Genomic DNA, 19006 nt, shown 5'->3' with positions numbered 1-19006 from the left:
GGCAGAACTCATCAAATTATCTCCTGCTACAGGACGTAAAAATAATAAAATAAAACAACACAGAGGGCGCACCCTTTATATTGTAGTCTTTTATTGTAAAGAAACAATATATTTGTCTGAACGTTTTTTTAAATGTTAATACATTGGGCTATTTTTACAGTGTTTGATAACTGACACACATGAGTCTGTGGTTGATTAGACTTTTCTACAAAGAATCAGATACTGCACAATGAAAACACATAATCGCAGGCAGTGTCTGCATCATGTGGCTCTGTACACATGCTCTGTTATGGGGCTCCATATAATGTTAGTTGCTGAGAGCTCCTATAGCCAAAATGGCAAATTAGATCTTAAAATATTTCCATAACTTTTTAGTCAAACCTCTATCCACTGAAAAACATTATACAAACGCACACACTGAAGACAAATACAGTACAATTATGTTTGAGAATTTATACTAAAATTCTCTTCTTCAAAGAACAACACCAGATTTGCCAGAGTTAATCTCAGTGTGCTGTATGTGTGTGATTTGAAGGCCCAGTGATGTAGTGTGGTGTTTGTGTGCTGCTATTGGTCAGCAGGGACGACCTCCAAGATGATCTGCAAGGTTCTGTTGAAAGAATCTGCGGACACAAAGAAAACCATTTAAAGATCTCTCGAGATAACAACCTAATGAGACTGCGTGGTTGGAAAACGAATGAGGCGCGTTTTGAAATTCACAAAGAACGTTTACAAGGCTGAAACAACCAGGGAATTTGCACTTTTTAAGCTTGTACAACAGAAATTAGCTGCTATTAGCAAAAGTGTGCAATTAGCACATTAGCAGGAGGTTATTAGCTCTGCACAATGAACATGCTTTGCTGGCGATATTGCTATTACTTAAGGGTTTGCCTCACCTCCTTTTCATAATCATCTTTGAGATCTTAGGCAAGGAAATGGAATTAACAAACAGGATTAAAATTTAGTACTATCTGGTTTTCAAGGGGCTCTATACTGTCCCACTTATAAAAGGTTCCAAAAAGGGTTCTTCGCGTAGAATGCTCCCTAAAAATGTGGCTGTTAATATAATGTATCCTGAGAGTTTCAGGTATCAAGTGGCCAGTTAAAGTACAGGTGTGAAGACCAGTCCCAAGACTCACTGAGGAAGCATTTAAAATCCAGTCACTTGGGGGTGGTCCATGACATCTGTGACCGCATTCTTCTAGCAGTGAAAACACACTATATGTCCTGGACCCATTGATGAACAGCGTACTTAACTAACATCCTCTTGCATAATAGTATAGTCTCATTCAGAAGAAGAAAAAAATACACACAGCCTCTTTCTTGATTATTTGCCAGTAAAGGCAGAAGCACTGTCCTTTCTGTTGGTTAGTAAGAATACATTTTTAATATGCTTAGTCATTGTAACTGTATTAATAAATTTAGACTTAAAATGAACAAATGAAGTTGCTTATTATGAGTATGCTGTGTGTGATTCTGTCATAAAATGACATGTGGTTACTTAGGCATGTGTTCATGCTGATGTATGCAAAGTAGCCATGTAAAGATACTTTACATTATTTCTCAATAATTACCGCACATTTCTCTGTGTATGGACACTTCAAGGTTAACAGTCGCAATCTGAGCTTAGCATGAGTATCTAAAATAACTGACATCATGACAAATACAAAGAAATAGCAACTTAACATGTGCTTTCAGTGAGTGATAGACTTAACAGCTTATTACCTCCCTCACACATAACTAGCAGTGCTGCTCATTGTTCTGAAAGAGCAGCAGACATCCATTAGAGACAGCAGCTGTTTGCGCAGCATTCTGCTGCACCCCAAATGATTTCAGTGTTAGTTTGTTAGTTTTTTGAATAAAGGTTGCATTTCATTACCAAGTCAGAACAGGGTTCCAGAGAGTATTGTCCCTTACTTCTTAGGCATTGCGGTTATTCATTAACATTTTGCATGTCAATACATACATTAGCATGGTTAAGCAGTATATCTGCCAGATAACTTTTGGATAATCATCATAGTACTTTAGGAAAACAGTGAGCATCCCTTATAGGCACTGAATGTATGCTATACACTGATCAGCCCCAGTATTAAAGCCAATAACAGAAGTAAGTAACACTGACCATCTTGTGACAATACCATGTTCTGTTGGGAAACCTTTGAACCTGGCATTCATGTAGATGTTTCTTAGACATGTACTAACAACCTAGGCCAGACCAGGCACCCCCACTCCATAGCAATGACATTCCTTGATGGCAGCAGCCATCCCCAACAGGACGCAGCCCGACACAGGCACGCACATAAAAAAAAGATTTAGGAACAACTAAAAAAACATGAAGAACAGCACAAGGTGTTGACCTGGCCTGCAAATTCACTAGATCCCAAACTGATCAAGTATCTGTGGGATGCACTGGAACAATCCTGATCCCCACTGACAACATTCTGTTACCAGACACCACAGGACACCCTCAGAAGGCCCATGTCCATTCTCCAATGAGTCAGAACTGTTTTGGAGGCACAAGGGAGACCTACCCAATAAAATGAGCAATGAGTTCACAAAATAGGTGTACTTTATACCACCTTTCTGCTGAAGGTTACATTGGTTCACCTTGCTCCTCCCCTTTACAGAGATAATTGTGACCTGGACACAAGGCAGTAAAACAAGGACATCTGGGTTCTACATACTTCAAACACATTCCAAATCATGAGTACATGCAGAGGAGGGTTTTGATGTTGTAAGGTACCGTGTGATACAAAATGTCCCATTACAGTTAATTGGCCGTAGGTGTGGATGTAAGAGTGATTAGTTGTTTGTCTTTCTCTGTTAGCTCTGTGATAGACTGGAAACCTGTCCAGGGTGTACCCAGTGGCAGCTGGAATAGGCTCCAGACGCTATAGAGAATGAATATAATTTATAATTTAGTTTATAAAATGTCAAGATAGTTAGACAAATTACCCTCACAAGTTACCAGATCCGACGTGAATGCCTAAGTTTACAAGAACACTAAGAAAAAGCAGCACTGGTAAGAAGCAGGAAGGTATCAATATATTTTAATGTAATATATGGAGTTGAATCTGGTGTTCCACTGTATTAGTAACTGTTAGTGATGAGTTACCTAAAGCCCTCTGAAGCCACTTTGGTCTGTGGTTGAAGTAAATAAAGATGTAGTATGCAGGGATGCCAGTGAGAGAAATGGCAAATCCAATTCCTGTGTTGACTGGATCCGAGTAGAGAGACAAGAAGACCATGAAGAAGCATGTGAGGCAGAACACCACTGGAATGAAGAGCGGGACCTGTGGAGAAGTCAGGGTTGTTATTACACAATGTCTGTACATAGATATGCATGTCTGAGTAGTAGTACATATTTGCAAAACTAACCAAAGTACATTCAGTTTAATAACAGGGCTCATGCATGAATGGTGATTAACATAAAACGGCACAGAGCCAGATAGGACTTGGCACAGCTCCAGCTGTGTATGGGTGTGGAAACACTGACCTTAAAGGGGCGGGGGAGGTCAGGCTTTGTATATCGAAGGTAGATTAAACCCAGCACCACCACACCGATGAACAGCCAACGCAGGAAGCTCATGAAGTTCAACAGGCTGTAGATGTCCCCCAAAAACAGCAGGAGCATGGTCATGGGGTACTACACACACACACACACATAAACACACACCAAACTGACATCAAAGAACTACCAGCAACAAAGGAAGACTGAAAATTATAATAATTACTGTAATTAGAATAACTATGACTTATATGTCCACTCATTACTTTAGTTTTTTTTAAAGTGCACAACATCCTGGCTTGCAATGGGTCTAACTAGTGCCAGTGGAGGCCACAGATGCCCACACATGGCCCAACACCAGAAAACAGCCACCAGTTTGGTGTGTCATGGCCCTTCCTGGCGTGGAATCATCTTTTTGATGATGTGAAACAGGCTGGTCTTTAAACTAATCTAGGGCTATTTTATGCAAATGCAGTCCTCGAAAGTATTGACAATTTATAAACTACAAATATATCCAAGGTTGGAAGTTTATATAAGTGTTGGTGGTGTATCTTTTTAAGTTTCCCTTCTATTCTATCTACAACTATATGCATCAGGTATTCATGGCCTTTAAAGTACACTTAAATAAACTGAAAACCAATCAAGTTATTTCTGCTAGAATTAATAGCACACATGTCTTCTCCAGCTGATGACTGGACAATGTAATTTCCCATACGTGGGATAAATAAACATCTAAATAAAAACGTCTTATGTCTTACGCCATTCACCATGGTTATTTCACATTTATATGAGAAATAATTAAGCATTAAATAGAAGAATGTAAAGTCAAGTATACATAGCTCCAAACTACCACAAAGGGTTAAAACCTATTTGGGACTGATTTCTGAAATTAGATTATGTTATTTATTTATTTATTCCACTGTCTCCTGGATCGGTGACTACCTGACAGACAGGCCACATTTCATGCGTTTGGGTGATATCCTGTCTGATGTGGTGGTGAGTGGTGTGGGAGCCCCACAGGGGACTGTGCATTCTCCGTTCCTGTTCACCTTATACACCACTGACTTCCAGCACAACTTAGAGTCATGTCATATACAGAAATGTCCTGATGACTCTGCAGTTGTAGGGTGTATAAGCGGTGGACGGGATGAGAAGGAGTATATAGGGCTGGTGAACAGATTTGTGGGGTGGGATGGAAGGAATGAGGTCAGGGATGTGGAGGTGGTGGAGGATTACAAATACCTGGGAGTGACCATCTATCTATCATCTATCTATCTATCTATCAACCAACAGTGAACTGACCAGTATGAGGACAGCAGCCAGTGGAGTGTGTCTGCGCACATGGATCATACACAAAACCTCAGGGAGGTGTCCTTCACGAGATGCTACGAAGAACATTCTGGTGAAGACAAACATACACAGAGAAATATGAACAGGATGACAATGAAGATAGAGTTACGATTAGATATTGACATAATTTATGATCAAAAAGCTATTTCCATCTTGAATAACAGTATATTAACTTTGAAAATGTCTAATCTAACTTTAGCTTCTATTTTTCTGTTTCAAATTAATTTTCTAGTTTATGCCAACAACCAGCCTTAATTTGAACTTTATTAATTTAAATAATTTTACCAAGCAGTTATTGCCACAAAATAATCATAAATCTATCTACAGCACACCACAACTTATCTTTACCTTGATAAGGCAAAAATACTTCCATTCATGGAGCCATAGCAGGACAGGGCCACAAACACCGGCACTACTATCGAGAAGTTTCCCAGAAGCTTCTCTGCAAATGTCTGAGGAGATGAAGGTAACAGGTAGAAACAAAGCTGGAGTATTTGCTGCTTCAAATATGTAATGTGCCTGAGACTACATCCAGAAATAATTAAAAAGTCGGAGGACAGTGCATGGGGCTCAAAAACAGTTGGTGGACTCTGCATCAAAATTGAATAAAAAAAAACAAAAACATAAGGCAAACCAAAACTCAGCACAGTGATCAGAAGATATATCAAGCTTTCAAAAGTGTCTTTTCTAAAAATAATGAAAAAGCTTAAGTTCTGCTAGGTCTTGCAGCATCATTGTCTCTTACTGAGTTGTAACTCATTGTATTAAATGTAACTAGTTAGATTATAATTAAAGCAGTTTACAGGGCTGCTGGCAGTAATTGTCATAAACAGGTCATGCAAAAGTGGAAGCAAAAGCTGATTATTATTCATGAAGTCATTCAGTACTGATTAGTCACAGACCATGCTTGCTTGGACAAGCACAGATGGTTTGGGGGGAAAAAGGAATTTAACACGTGTATTTGTAGTTTAATACGAATGGACGATGAAATGATAATGCTGTCACTTAAGATCATTTCTAGGCAATATATAATGCAATATATATAATTTAGTGTGCTTGATTCCATGAAATCTAAATCGAGTGCTGTGGTATTGGAATCAAGAAGACATTGTCTTTAATAGCACATAATATGGAAGTCGACCAGTAAAACAGGGTTACATCAGGATGTTTTTCATCACATAGATCACAATGTGCGAAGTCAGTATCAGGAATATCTACACTGAAAGCGATCTCTATTATAAGACTGGGGCAAGATCACTGGTTTTGGTACTCCAATGTAAATATAATTACGACTACATCTACACCGAGCCAGATTATTTCTGCAAATACCTCTATCCCCTCTAAAATGTCAAAACAGGTTACTCTCATATGGGCACACAAATGCAAGCAAGCCATTTGCCTAGTCGTTAACGCATCGTGCTGTCATCGTTGTATTTTCTTTCCGCATCTGGAGGCTAATTTCTGAAAAGCTTAGGGGATAAAAATGCTTTTTTAGACTGAAGAGAAAAGGCTGCATTCACGTCTCTGCATGCAGGTCAGAGTGCGTATGGTCTCAGAAGACATTAATTGTAAGCATATTAACCATGTAAGAAAACGGAATTACATTAACCTCTATTATGAAACTTTTGCCACCTGTGCATGTAGTTAGTGTTTTATGATAGTCCATTTTGAAGGCAGTTGCATTCCTGGTAATGGCAGTTTGACCCGCTCGAGTATCACGTTAAATCCTAGAGTGTTGATTAGTCCCACAGTTGTAAAAATCATGTCATCAGTTATGAAGTAATATGAACAAGCAAATATTAAATCACTGTGCTCAAATATAGTTTTGAATATTTAGTTTAAATATGAATAATTAGTAATATAATGAAAATTTAGGTAGAAATGGTCTGCATTTAAAATAGTAAAAATTACCTACAGTTTACATAACTGATTAGCCATTTCCTTCTATCATTCCTCATGCCTCCCATTATGTGAACTCACCTCTAATTTAAGCAGTCTAAAATTACGAATTGTGCCTTGAGGCCAGCCACTTCCAGACACCAGTTAAACTCTGTAATTAAGTTTGAGATGTAAACTACCTACTGTCTGTGAAAAAGGAAGAACAGAGTGTAATTTCTTTATCCCATCACAGCCTTCTAAGAACAGATAAATGCTCTTAACACCTTTCTTAAGGCGCTCCTATCACTCATTGTGCACAGGGTAATAAAACTAACTGCATTATAAAAGACCGGCAATCTCTTACTGAATGGGTCTTCTTCAGATATAGGCTTACAGTAGCACTGATAGCAGTCCTCAGTCTAATAAGAAATGGTGGCTGTAACTGTGAAATGTTGTGATGTGATTAGCAATAACAGGGCTGAGGTGAAACAATCACATTAACAGCTGATGGGAAGCTGAGCTGTCAGATGCACTTGGCTAATAATGACATGGTAAGTGCAGGAAGGAAACTGTGCTCACGCCAGAATTAAACATCACTATGCCAACCCCACCATAGGGTAAGATCTAGTACAACCTTCTATAGCAAGGGTACCGAGCTCAGCAATAAATGTGAAGAACTCTACATCAAAACTGTATTTGTTTGTTTGTATTCAGAGACTATTTTACTTCAGCAGTAATATTGTATTGCACAAAACAAGTGTCTGACTTTATGTATCAAGCAAATGCTTGAATGGAAATTTGACTTTTTACTTATGCTTGTGATCAATTTGCAACTGCATTCAATTCAGGTAGTGAGTTCCATTCAATAATATTTATGTATAACCAAGCACTCAGGAGCACTCAGCATGTCACCTTTAACATGAGGAAACCTTGTAAACAACACAGCTAATATGCAAGGACCCATCTGCTTGAGGACCAGCTGAGAAGAGACAGAAAAAAAGGAGAAGAGAAGAGAAGGGAGAGGAAGAGAAGAGAGGTAAGCAGATAAAATGTATCTGGGTAAAGCATACAAACAAGATTACATGATACTTTTAGGTAATGCATGATAAATGCATGATTGAATGTGGATAAAAAGGATGGGATGGTTTGCAGCTGAGTGTGAAGCCGTAGGGATGAAGGTCATCACCTCAAAGTCCAAGGCCATGGTTCTCTGCCAGAAAACAGTAGATGATTCCCTCTGGGTTGAGAGCGAGTTCCTGCCCCAAGAGAGGGAGTTCAATCATCTCAGGGTGCTGTTCATGAGTTATAGTACAATGGAGAGAGAGAGATGGACGGTTTGGTGCGGTGGCTGCTGTAATGCAGATGTTGTATCAGACTGTTATGGTAAAAATGGAGGTGAGCTGTAAGGCAAAGCTGTCAATTTACCCAGCAATCTTTGTGCCAGCCCTCACCTATGGTCATGAACTGTGGGTAGGAGTAGTAGTAGTGATAGTAGTATAATGGAATCGCTGTAATAAGTGGCTAAAATGAGGTTCCTCCAAAGGGTGGCTGGGCTTAGCCTTAGACACACCAGGAGGGAGCTCAGAGTAGAGTAAATGTTCCTTTGCATCCAAAGGAGCCAGCTGAGGTGGTTCAGGCATCTGGTGAGGATGCCTCCAGGGTACCTCCTATTGGAGGTTTACTTTGCATGGGCAGCCAGGAGGAGAACCGGGGTATACTCAGAACTCGCTGGAGGGATTATATATGTGATCTAGCCTGGGAATGCTTCAGGATCCACCAGGAAGAGCTGGGATGTGTTTGCTGGAGAGAGGGACATCTGAAATACCTTCCTTAGCCTGTTGCCCCCATGACAAGACCTCAGATAAGTAGAAGGTAATGGCTGGCTGGCTGGCTGGCTGGCTGCATTGATGGATGGATGGATAGATGGATGGAGATAGAGATACACAGATCATCACAAAGAAGTACATGCAATAGTGACTTATCAAAGTATATAGTTAGGAAATGAGAGAAAGATGCTCAGGGCATCATTGAACACTCCCCAGCAACCTAGGCCTACAGCAGCATAGCTGAGGGATGGTTCAGTGGCACCTGAGCCCATTCCATTTTTGAAACTCTAGGAACCATAAGTAAGCCTGCACCTTGAGAGCAAAGCTCTCTATTGGGGTAATATGGAACTGTGAGATGTTTAAGATATGATGGAGCTAGGCCTCTAAGGGCCGTGTATAAGGAAAAATATTTTAAATTATATTCTGGATATTCTGGATTTTAAAGGAAGCAAAGGACAGAAGCTAAAGTTGGACAAAAATGATCTCTCTTGCTAATTCCTGTCAGTACTCTCACTGCTGCATTTTAAATAAGGAGGAGGTTTTCCGATAAATTGGGCACCGTGATAATAATGAATTAGCGCATTTCAGAGTCAGAGTATCAAGTAGAATCAATTAGAGTCGGGATGTTGCCAATTTTGACAATATTGGTGAAAGAAGGCAGTCCTAGCGACTTGTTTTATGTGTGAATTAAAGGATATATATTGTGGTCATAAATAATTCCTAGGGTACTCACGGTAGTACTGGGGGCCAAGGTAAAAACATTATGTGGACAGTTTTAGAACATAATGTCCAGTTACAGGACCTACCATCTGACAAGCTGTAACAAGTTAGAATGCATTGGAATATATGGAATATATGACTTTGCTCCTTGCTCCAGTGTTGTTGACTAAATAATGAGGCCACTCTTTGAAGAGATACAGACAAAAAGCTGTATTATTATAACAATTAAAATGTTACAGTCCCAAGCAGATGTTTTTTTTATGTTAAGAACAAAAGGCAGCATGTTATCATTAGACTACTAGAGTCCATGTGATGACATTTGCAGACACTCCATGTTGCATACTTACTTACATACTTACTTACTTACGTAAGTTACTGAGGCATCATTATTCTATGCTCACTACACAGCTGTGCTGTATTGGCAAGCTGTGTCGCTTCTGTGGAAGATTAAATACCAAAAAAGGATCCAAGAGGGAACAGAGTGAAATAGAATAAGCATTGTTATAGTCTATGTATTTCATTATTATACATACGTTGAAATGAATTACAATGCAGGACAAAACACAGTGACTTCAGTCATGTGGGTTTCAGATTGGCACCACCCGCAGTTGTTAAGAAATACCCAAACTTCCCACCAGTCACTGAGAACTGAAGAAGCTATTTGGATGAGTGGTTAAACATCTTATTGCACTGCAAGATGGCAGCACTAACAAGCGCTTACTTTTACCAACCATTTGTCACCTTTTACAAAGTATTTCTGTGTATTGTTGGGCTCTTACTGTGATACTTATGGCTGAGCTGACCAGTTCGTCCAGCATTTTATTGCACCATCCCCTGTCTCAACCGGCACATGACAAAAAACAAACAAACAAACAAAAAACTGAATCTGAATCTGATTTCAAGTCCAGTTGTCTTTGTTTTGTGGCTATTCCGTAACCTGGTTGTCTGAGAATCTTTGCAGACATACTAAGAATATACGTAAGGTTAACAAAAAGAAGAAAGTTTGATTGTCTGTGTGGCCACAATATTTTCATTGCTTTCCTATTTCCTTACCACAGCAACAGCCTCCGAGGCTAGGAGCTCCTCTGCTGACATCACAGTGTAGTACGCCACATTGGTCAGCACGTAGCAGGCAGTCACAATTGCCATGGAGATACAGATAGCTAATGGAACAGTTCTGAGGGGAGAAGGGATAACATAGGGTACTGAATTTATTAAGAAATATATTAAAATGAAAAGAAATAATGAAGTAATATTAAGGTTGTGTTCACCATGTCCAGCCGTGGTCAAATAAACTGCTTAACCAATAAATGTATAAAGGACAGATGCAATAAAATGTTCACCGTCTTCTTGGTTCATTTTCACACTGTACATACAAACATTTTACCGATTATAATTTCAAATTTAAGGCTTATTTCCATTTTCTCACACCGTTGTTGAGAATGTTTGTTAAGGATAAGTCGGCATAATGCTTTATTTATTTTCTGTCAACATATTTATTGAAGATCAAAACTAGCAACAGTTATTGAATGTCTTCAGTACTTCTTGACTTTAATACCCTGTCTGTGGCTCCCAGCTCCAAGACCACTGTTCTTTGGTGTAAAGTAATTTATGTAGTTTTATTTTTTTAACACTTTTAACACTAAGTAAAACCTAGTAAAACGGCTGCTCACTGTGGTTCCTATTAAATGTTGGTCAAGTAGAAGGAATTAGTCCTTTTGTTCAGGATTACTAGTGGTGGACTAATCCACAATTATTGCTCCTGTAAGATTCAGGCTTGTACACAGAGAGGACAAAATAATCCTTCACTTGCGTTTGGAATAATCTTTGTTGTGTATTCCCCTTTAGTCCACTATCTATTATTTGCTATAAGTCTACTTCTTAAGTCTTCACCAGTTACAGAGCCTTTCCACTGGAAGCAGCTTCCTGGTGATGCTAATGCAAAAACAGGTTGATGAGAGCAACGAGACAAGTTCCTGGCTGTAAAACCAAAACATTCAGCTGAAAGACACAAAAACTCCCAGTAGCACTGAAAGAAACGGAGAGAGTTGGGAATAATTCCCACTGAATTTGTCACCACAAGTGTCCCTTTTCATTTTCAAGCAGTCCTGTGACACTGCTATGAAAATACTGCTAAATGTATAAAAGCTGCTGTATGTGATATGAATTGCATTACACTTACTTCTCAGGATTAGCTATCTCCTCTGTCACAAAGTTCAGATAGAACCTGAAAAAAGGAACAGTTGTTAGACCTGCAGTGATTATTGAACAGCAACAATGCATGTGGAACTGAAGTGCACACAAACCAAATAACATGTAACTAACAAACTAATTCCATGTGTGTTGATATGATGTGTATGCATGTATGAGAGAGGACAATACCTACCAGCCAGCGTATGCATACATCCCAGAGTAGAAAGCCAGTGGCATTCCAGACAGCTTTATATTGGTCAGCTCAAAGGCATTCTCAAAATTTCTGGTCTCGCCTACACACACACACACACACACACACACCTAAATGAAGATGGCTTATTGATGACATGGAATGATCTGTGAAAACAGTTATACACAAGACCACAATTGCACATGTCACGCAAGTCACTATTTTGTACCATTACCCAGTTTTACATTTGAGGAGCATAATGATTAGATGGAAACTGTTTAACTGTTTGTTGAGTTTTATGTATTAAAAGCTCCAGTAAAGTTCACGACTGAAGTGAAAAAGCACCAATAGCATATGCAGAGTAAGGCTTCAGATCCTGATTTTAAAGTGAGGTCCGTAGCTGATGGAGGACACCTCTGAACGACTGCTATGGGGACATTGTGAAATGCCCCGATGCTTGCTGTGAGCAGCTGTTTTTTATGAAGTGCAAGGCTTCAAGGTTATATTTACAGTGCATGTTTTTGTCTGAGGCAACGGAAACCCTGTTAACTATTGCAGCTGAGTCTCTGTGTGAAGCCCTGGAGATGTTCTTGAAATAATAATAACAATAACAGAACAGTAAATGTCTTCTTGGCTCTTGAGGGTGGTCGGAGCTCTGGTATAGTAGTACATGGGGCGATGCTAATTTAAAAGACTTACCTTTAAAAAGCTGGTACATTCCAGGCACTATGATGATGGCGATGGCCAATAGCTTGGTGAAGGTGAGGAGGATTTGAATCCTTGCTGACCATGTCACACTGATACTGTTCAAGTACATAACAGAAGCTGCAAAGAGAGTATGTTGTGTCATGCAATTATGCCTTACTTGGTGACCATATTGTATATCAAGTTGCATATCAAGTTTTTCTGCATGTGTGTACACCAGTAGTTGTAAAGCATTGATTTATTTATAATCATACAAATTAACGACCTCATTACATTCAGTACATGCCATTTCTGATTTCTGTGTTGAGACATATTAGCAGAATTAAGATGCATATAAATAAAACATTAATGGGAAATACAGTTTACTGAAATGAGAGGGAACTGTCTTTTAAACTTCTGGGATTTGGTCAGTCATTAAAAAAAAATAGTTGCAGTTCAGCATTGCTATTGAACTTAATGGACTTATTTCAGCAGTTTAAACCTCAGACTGTCAGTCAGGGCTCAACATTACAGTGGAATCACTGAAGAGTAACAGTGAACCCTTATATTTACATGCTTCCATCTTACACAAAGTAAAAGGATAATATCATCCATCCAATACCATATTATCACTCTGATGTAGTTAACAGTAGTATGGGTATACATACTTATGCCGATGGCAGTGGCCAATTTCACCGCCACGGGGGGGATATCACATGGCATGAACAGAGGCTCCAAAATATACTGACCAAAAGCCAGACCGATGACCGCCAACGCTGCAGGCCTACAGGGCACAATACAAATGTATCAATTTTCATAATATTAAGTGTTTGGATAAACGTTATGTCTTTATGTCGTTATGTCTGTGTGCAGACAAGCATCCTGCATCATGGCTTGTGGACTCATGGAAGTGAGTTCCAACAGGAGTTCCACCGCTTTACCCCGAAGCTGCTGAAGTCACATGGTCACCGTACAAGCCTTCTACTAGGACTAGGAATTTTTTAACCAATGCAACAATTCTCACACACCTCTCAACCAAAGGATTAACATTGATTCCCGTACTGACCATGGTCCTGACTTGATTATGATAATACAATATACAAGTATTGTAGAGGCTGGTGGCAGCATGTTGGCACTGGGATTACACCTGCATGTAGTGCCACAATGTTGGAATGCGCTGCCAGACAAAATGATCCCTGCCACCATTTCCAGTGCTCAAAGGTATTCCAACAAAACTGCTTAATGGCCATCTCCTATGTTTCCTCTACCACAACTCTTTTGTCTGCTATCGTTGGGTCTCACTTATGGTGTTGTACCTGTCCAGACTTTGTAACGAGACACAACCCTGCAAGCCAGCAGTAGGCCGACTTCAGTGGCGGAAAACTGTTATATTTTCCTCCACCATAATGTACACTTTCCACACAGTGTTTTATGTTATGCCGTTCTGTGTTGGTGGACAAGGTTGATTCAATGGAGTGGGTTGCTGTTTCCGCTGTTTTCTTTCTTTTCTGTTTTTTAAGTCATTGCAAAGTTATAAAAATACAAATAACTTGTTCCCACAAGATAAAAAATGGGCATAAAATAATAATAATAATTCTAATCTATTACTGTAGGGAAAGCAAAACAATCATACACATGTGCACTCCATTTTAGTGTACAAATTGTATTTGTATGCACTATATATAGAGTTTGTGTAGAAGGTGATCAGCCTGGTTTATTCATAACCTGCCTCTGAAGGTTTACCCTGATATGACTTTGATTAGCCATTTCACTTCTCATATATCCCCATGTATTGTAGTGATTATTATGCAGCAGATGTTTGTGTGTGTGTGTGCGCGTGTGTGGGAGAGGGTGTGTGTGTGTGTGTGTGTGTGTATGATATCAGATGGGCAGCTGGCTCTACAAACCATTCTCATAATCACATCCTCATGTGATGGGTGGAATGCTGGCTGCCTATAGGTTTGCCTTCAATAAGACTGAAATAAGGTTGGCTGGTCCCACAGGCTCATCTTATGGCTCATCAGTATTTCTCTCTTCATTTCCCACACCAACCACTGAGCCACGGCACCCAGATAAACCTCTCTTTGTCCTTCTCATTCTTGTTTTCATTCTCTGCCTCTATCTCTGCTCATTTCCCATGGTTTCCATTCAATCCCACTTGCCTGGGGCAAGCATAAAATTGGGCAGCTCAGGACGGGCACTCGACTGTTTGTACTACTTAGCCTTGGCTATGTACACATACAGCTGCAATGGAGCATTTTTCTCACCTCTCTGCTCTACACTAAACTCAGTATCCCAGGTCTCCCAGGGACTTTGAGTGCTGGCTGCCTTGTCTTTATAAAGCAGAAAAAAGCAACACAGAATGACTGTGGACCCATCTGTGGACTGGAAGAAGTACAATCAGTATCAGCTGACTTTTACTTCACGATGTTGGTCCATTAACTGATTTTCATTACCCTTGGAATATTTAACTCCCATTTCAGGCTTGAAAGAGTAGCACATTCATTCAACTCATGATGGGTTAACAATGGATTACAGTGGAGTCCCAAAATCAGACAGATATGTGAAATAACTAATTGAGACAAGAACTGTGGCAGATACACACATATACTATTGACAAGATACAGTAATGTTGGGCTTATTACAACATGTTATTTTTCTCTTATACTAGAGAAAAGATATTTTGATGACGTACTTCTCCTTAAAGGTCTCATGAAGACACTTTCTGTGTTGTGTAAAATGTCTTAAGGCCTATACTGTATGCTCATCTCTTTGGTAAGAAAGTGGATGTTTAGGTCTTAAATGCACTACATGGACATGTCCCTCTACTTGGTAGGCTGGGAACTTATTTTTGATCGGAATATGACGGAAGTATTTTTGTGGGCTCGGGATGGGATGGGCGCGATGAGATGGACAGGTTTTTGAGGGGCTCCAACACAAACGCAAACCTGTTACTCTGAACATAATTACACAGTAAAGTTTACTTTTATTTGTTCAAAAACGGTTGAGGTTTGTATTAATTACAGTGTGTGAAATAAACTACAATGGAATTTGAAAACATTTTTTGGGGGCGTGAAGATTTTCTTATGTACCAAAGGCGGGCCCAGCAGAGAACGTTTGGGAACCACTGGTATAGAGGATGCATTTTAAACTCATCTAGACCTGGTGCTCAGCAGTTCTTTCATTTAATGTTTACCTGTCCACTTCTTAATTTTTTTTAACACTTTTTATCTTTGTATCTCGTATTGTGGTGAATATCTGACAGGTATACATCCCTGATAATATTACTATGACAATACTGCATGCATCCAGCAAAGCATTAATATTAGCTTTCATGTGGAGTTGCATTGTCTGACGTAAGTCTTATATTCACTCTCTATAAACTCTTGGGTTCTTTTTAGCTGATAAATACTCTTCTATAGTCTCTCAGCTGTGTCTGTGTGCAGTTTGTTGCTGAGCAGGTAAAGTACACTATCCTAATCAGAGCTTTTTAACAGTTGCTTGTTGCTGCTGGAAGCATTAATTGTCTGTGGAGTTGTCACTACAACCACCATCTTTAACATTACATATAGTAACGTGAGCTGTTGTTAATATAAAAATGTTGACTAGTGCAGCTTTAAAAGGGTTGGTTTCAAAAGACTTGACTCAAGGAGGCACACATTACCTTATAGCAATGAGTTCCGCCCACAGTCTTATAAAAGCCGTCAAAGGTCCGAATGCTTCCAGTATGTATATGTAGTGTCCTCCAGACTTCTTAATAGAGGTCCCCAGCTCAGCGTAGGACAGGGCTCCTGCAGTGACAGAGTTGAGATATTAGGTCTGGCTCTGAAACAAGAGGGTAGGTCCAGAACAATCCCAAGGCTGTTAAACTGTCTCTACCACATCTAAAGAAATATATAGTCCCTCCTGGGCCCCATGATCACCACAATATATTATTGTCGGAGCCTCCCTATGTCTCTATCCATAACTTAAGAAAGCAAGATTTAGTGGCAAATTTCAATTCTAATTTTAGGTAACAGGAATTAAGGAGAGCGGGTAAGGGGTTACGAGGGAGTATTCAAGGATCATGGGCTCAGAGCTTTCATTACAGCACAAAACCGAAGGATTTAAGAATAATACTACCCAACACTCTACACAAATGCTACAGTACACAGATGTGCTTACCACTGCTTTAGGTCTGCCTCTTAAAGCACAAGTATTTCAACTGTGATTGCTAGAAAGTACGTTATAGTATATTACTTTGGTAAGCACATGCACCCACAGTGCAAGAAGGAGCATTACCAGAGGTCCTTTGTCCCAACAGTAGTCAGACTCTTTAACATAAGCATTTGTTAGTACCTCTGCTAAGTTTCCTCCACAACTGAAGCATGCAGACATCCTCTGGACAATACATATGTCTATATTTCAGGAAATGTACTTTTTTATCATTCAGGAATTTCATTCTGTTCAATAGGTTTGGTCTTTTCTCAAGTGCAATAGACATCTGAGGTACTTTTCTTACTGATGATATTCAAGTCCAATATGTGTTTTAATAGCAGTACTCCTATTGGACTTTGTCATTATGCATAATATTCATCCAACCTATATGTATATTCAGCCTGCAATATAACCCTTTTTTCCTCTTAAATCTACTCAGTTTCTCCACAAACTGTAGCTCGTCAGTAACTTAAAGTTGGTACAGCAAAGGTACATATTTCTTGTACCCTTAATATATTTACTAGGGGTGGGACATTAATGCTTTAATTACGGTTAATTAATTACAAAAAAATTAACGAGTTAAAAAAAAAATTAATCGCATTTAATCGTAGTTTACTTTCCAAATAAATAAATAAATAAATAAAAAGAGTTTGCATACCACCTAAGCACTTCAACCCTATGGTGCCATCTAAATTCAAAGCAAGTGGCAGGGAGAACAGAAACTGTCAGAGCTGTTAGCGCTAGCTGTCCCGGTCCGAGTACGGACAAGAGGTGTCGGCAACCCAACTTTTTTTTTTTTAACCACTTAAAGTCAACATTCTAAAAAGACATTAAAAGAGCTTGAGTTTACAATATTCATGTCTGTGTCTATTATTTGATTCAGTCGTCCACTGAAATCCATTTCAATTAAAACATGTTGTTTTCTGAGGCAAATATTGTTCTGCAATTAAAATGTGATTAATCAAAATTAATTAATTAAAAAGCCTCTAATTAATTAGTTTAATTTTTTAATCAAGTCCTAACCCTAATATTTACTCTTATATAGTTTTTGTCTTTCTGTTACTTTAATAATTTTTTATATCTATCAAGTATTTTTGCACTGTCTTGCCCTGCTGCTATGACAACTAAATATCCCCAAGGGAATGAATAAAAGGATGAATAAAGTCTTTTGCTTCCAGATGTAATAAAGGAAATGTAATAAATAAATAAATAATATTATTTCTTGGATATTTCTTGGATGTACACAGATATCAGAAAGTGTCAAAACACATATATTCGTACTTCATATTCGTATGCTGCACTGAGTTCATAGCCACGCAAGTTAAAATATGGAAGCAGAATTTTAGTACACCATTAGCCAGTAAGCTTATGGTGTACAGCAGTGGCCATTAGGTATTATGGTCTAAAAAAGCAGGCATGTTAGCGTAACTAGCATGTTTTGCAATTGCCCTTGTCACACGATAAGTATTACAAGCTGTGAGCATTAAAATACACTGAAGAGCGTCACAGGACAAACATCTGTCACACCAGCAGGGGCATGTTTGGACATTCCTGTTGCTTTTGAAGCATAAAACAGATAAAATATCCCTTGATCACTAGGGCAAAGGTTTCTTTTTTTTTTTCTTTTTTTTTTTTACAAGTAATTTAACAAAAATCAAGCCTCTATGTTTCAAGTGTGTTAGTGTTAAACTCCTAGTGTTAAGTGCCAGCACTGGAGGTGATATTGTTGTATGATATTTACTTCAGTACCATTTACCATTTAATGACAGCACTAATATTTACTTTAGAGCAGAATGACTCTGAGGTTCAATGGTCACTTACACTAAAAAAGTTTACCTTCCTTTCCTACTGTTTTTTCATGATTTTTTTTTAATCTGTACAGACAGTAAACATATTTTAAACTACTTTCACCAGGGTCTTTCTCATTCATATTAGATCTCAGAACAGAAAATGCAAATGCAAACCTTTGAAGCAACTCACCGAAAAGTGACAGCACACCACAGGCAATCCACACAACAAGGGACATTCCTACACTACCGGAGTACTTGAGTATTCCCTTTGGCGAGATGAAGATCCCAGCTCCAATGATGGTCCCAATGATAATGGAAATCCCACGGAGCAGCGTCACTTTCTTCCCCAGTTCCACTTTATTGTTTACCTCATCCTGCAGTTTTCCACAGTGATCTGTGCCATTGTGTCCATTTACTGACATTTTGTCATTTTCTTGAACAGAAGTGCACCGCTTGGTCATCTTTTTAAGAAGCCTGTAACACACAGACACACTTCTGTTTGTTTTGCTGCTTTTGAAATGCAGTGTATTTGACCCAGGATCTGTCTGTCTGTCTGTCTGTCTGTCTGTCTCTCTGACTGGCACAGGCAAAGTCACAAAACTAAAGTCCAGGGAGGTAAAACCTCATCTCTCTCTCCCTCTTTCTTTCCCTCTCCCTCTCTCTCTCACCA

At 39.1% G+C, this 19006-nt stretch overlaps 1 protein-coding gene across 1 annotated transcript; it reads right to left on the bottom strand.

Moving 5' to 3' along the window:
* Positions 1 to 567: 567 nt before the first annotated feature.
* Positions 568 to 18797, bottom strand: slc7a11 (solute carrier family 7 member 11; the record flags this gene model as incomplete). The annotated part of the gene is made up of 12 exons (XM_084549608.1): positions 568 to 623; positions 3116 to 3293; positions 3497 to 3646; positions 4811 to 4907; positions 5207 to 5310; positions 10336 to 10459; positions 11465 to 11509; positions 11669 to 11768; positions 12365 to 12490; positions 13018 to 13133; positions 16014 to 16140; positions 18527 to 18797. 12 exons carry the CDS (start codon positions 18795 to 18797, stop codon positions 568 to 570), a joined length of 1494 nt encoding a protein of 497 aa, XP_084405734.1.
* Positions 18798 to 19006: the final 209 nt, after the last annotated feature.

Source organism: Chelon labrosus (assembly GCF_963514085.1).
Source record: "Chelon labrosus genome assembly, chromosome: 8".
NCBI classification, from domain to species: Eukaryota; Metazoa; Chordata; class Actinopteri; order Mugiliformes; family Mugilidae; genus Chelon; species Chelon labrosus.
This window is presented reverse-complemented; position numbering and strand designations above follow the sequence as displayed.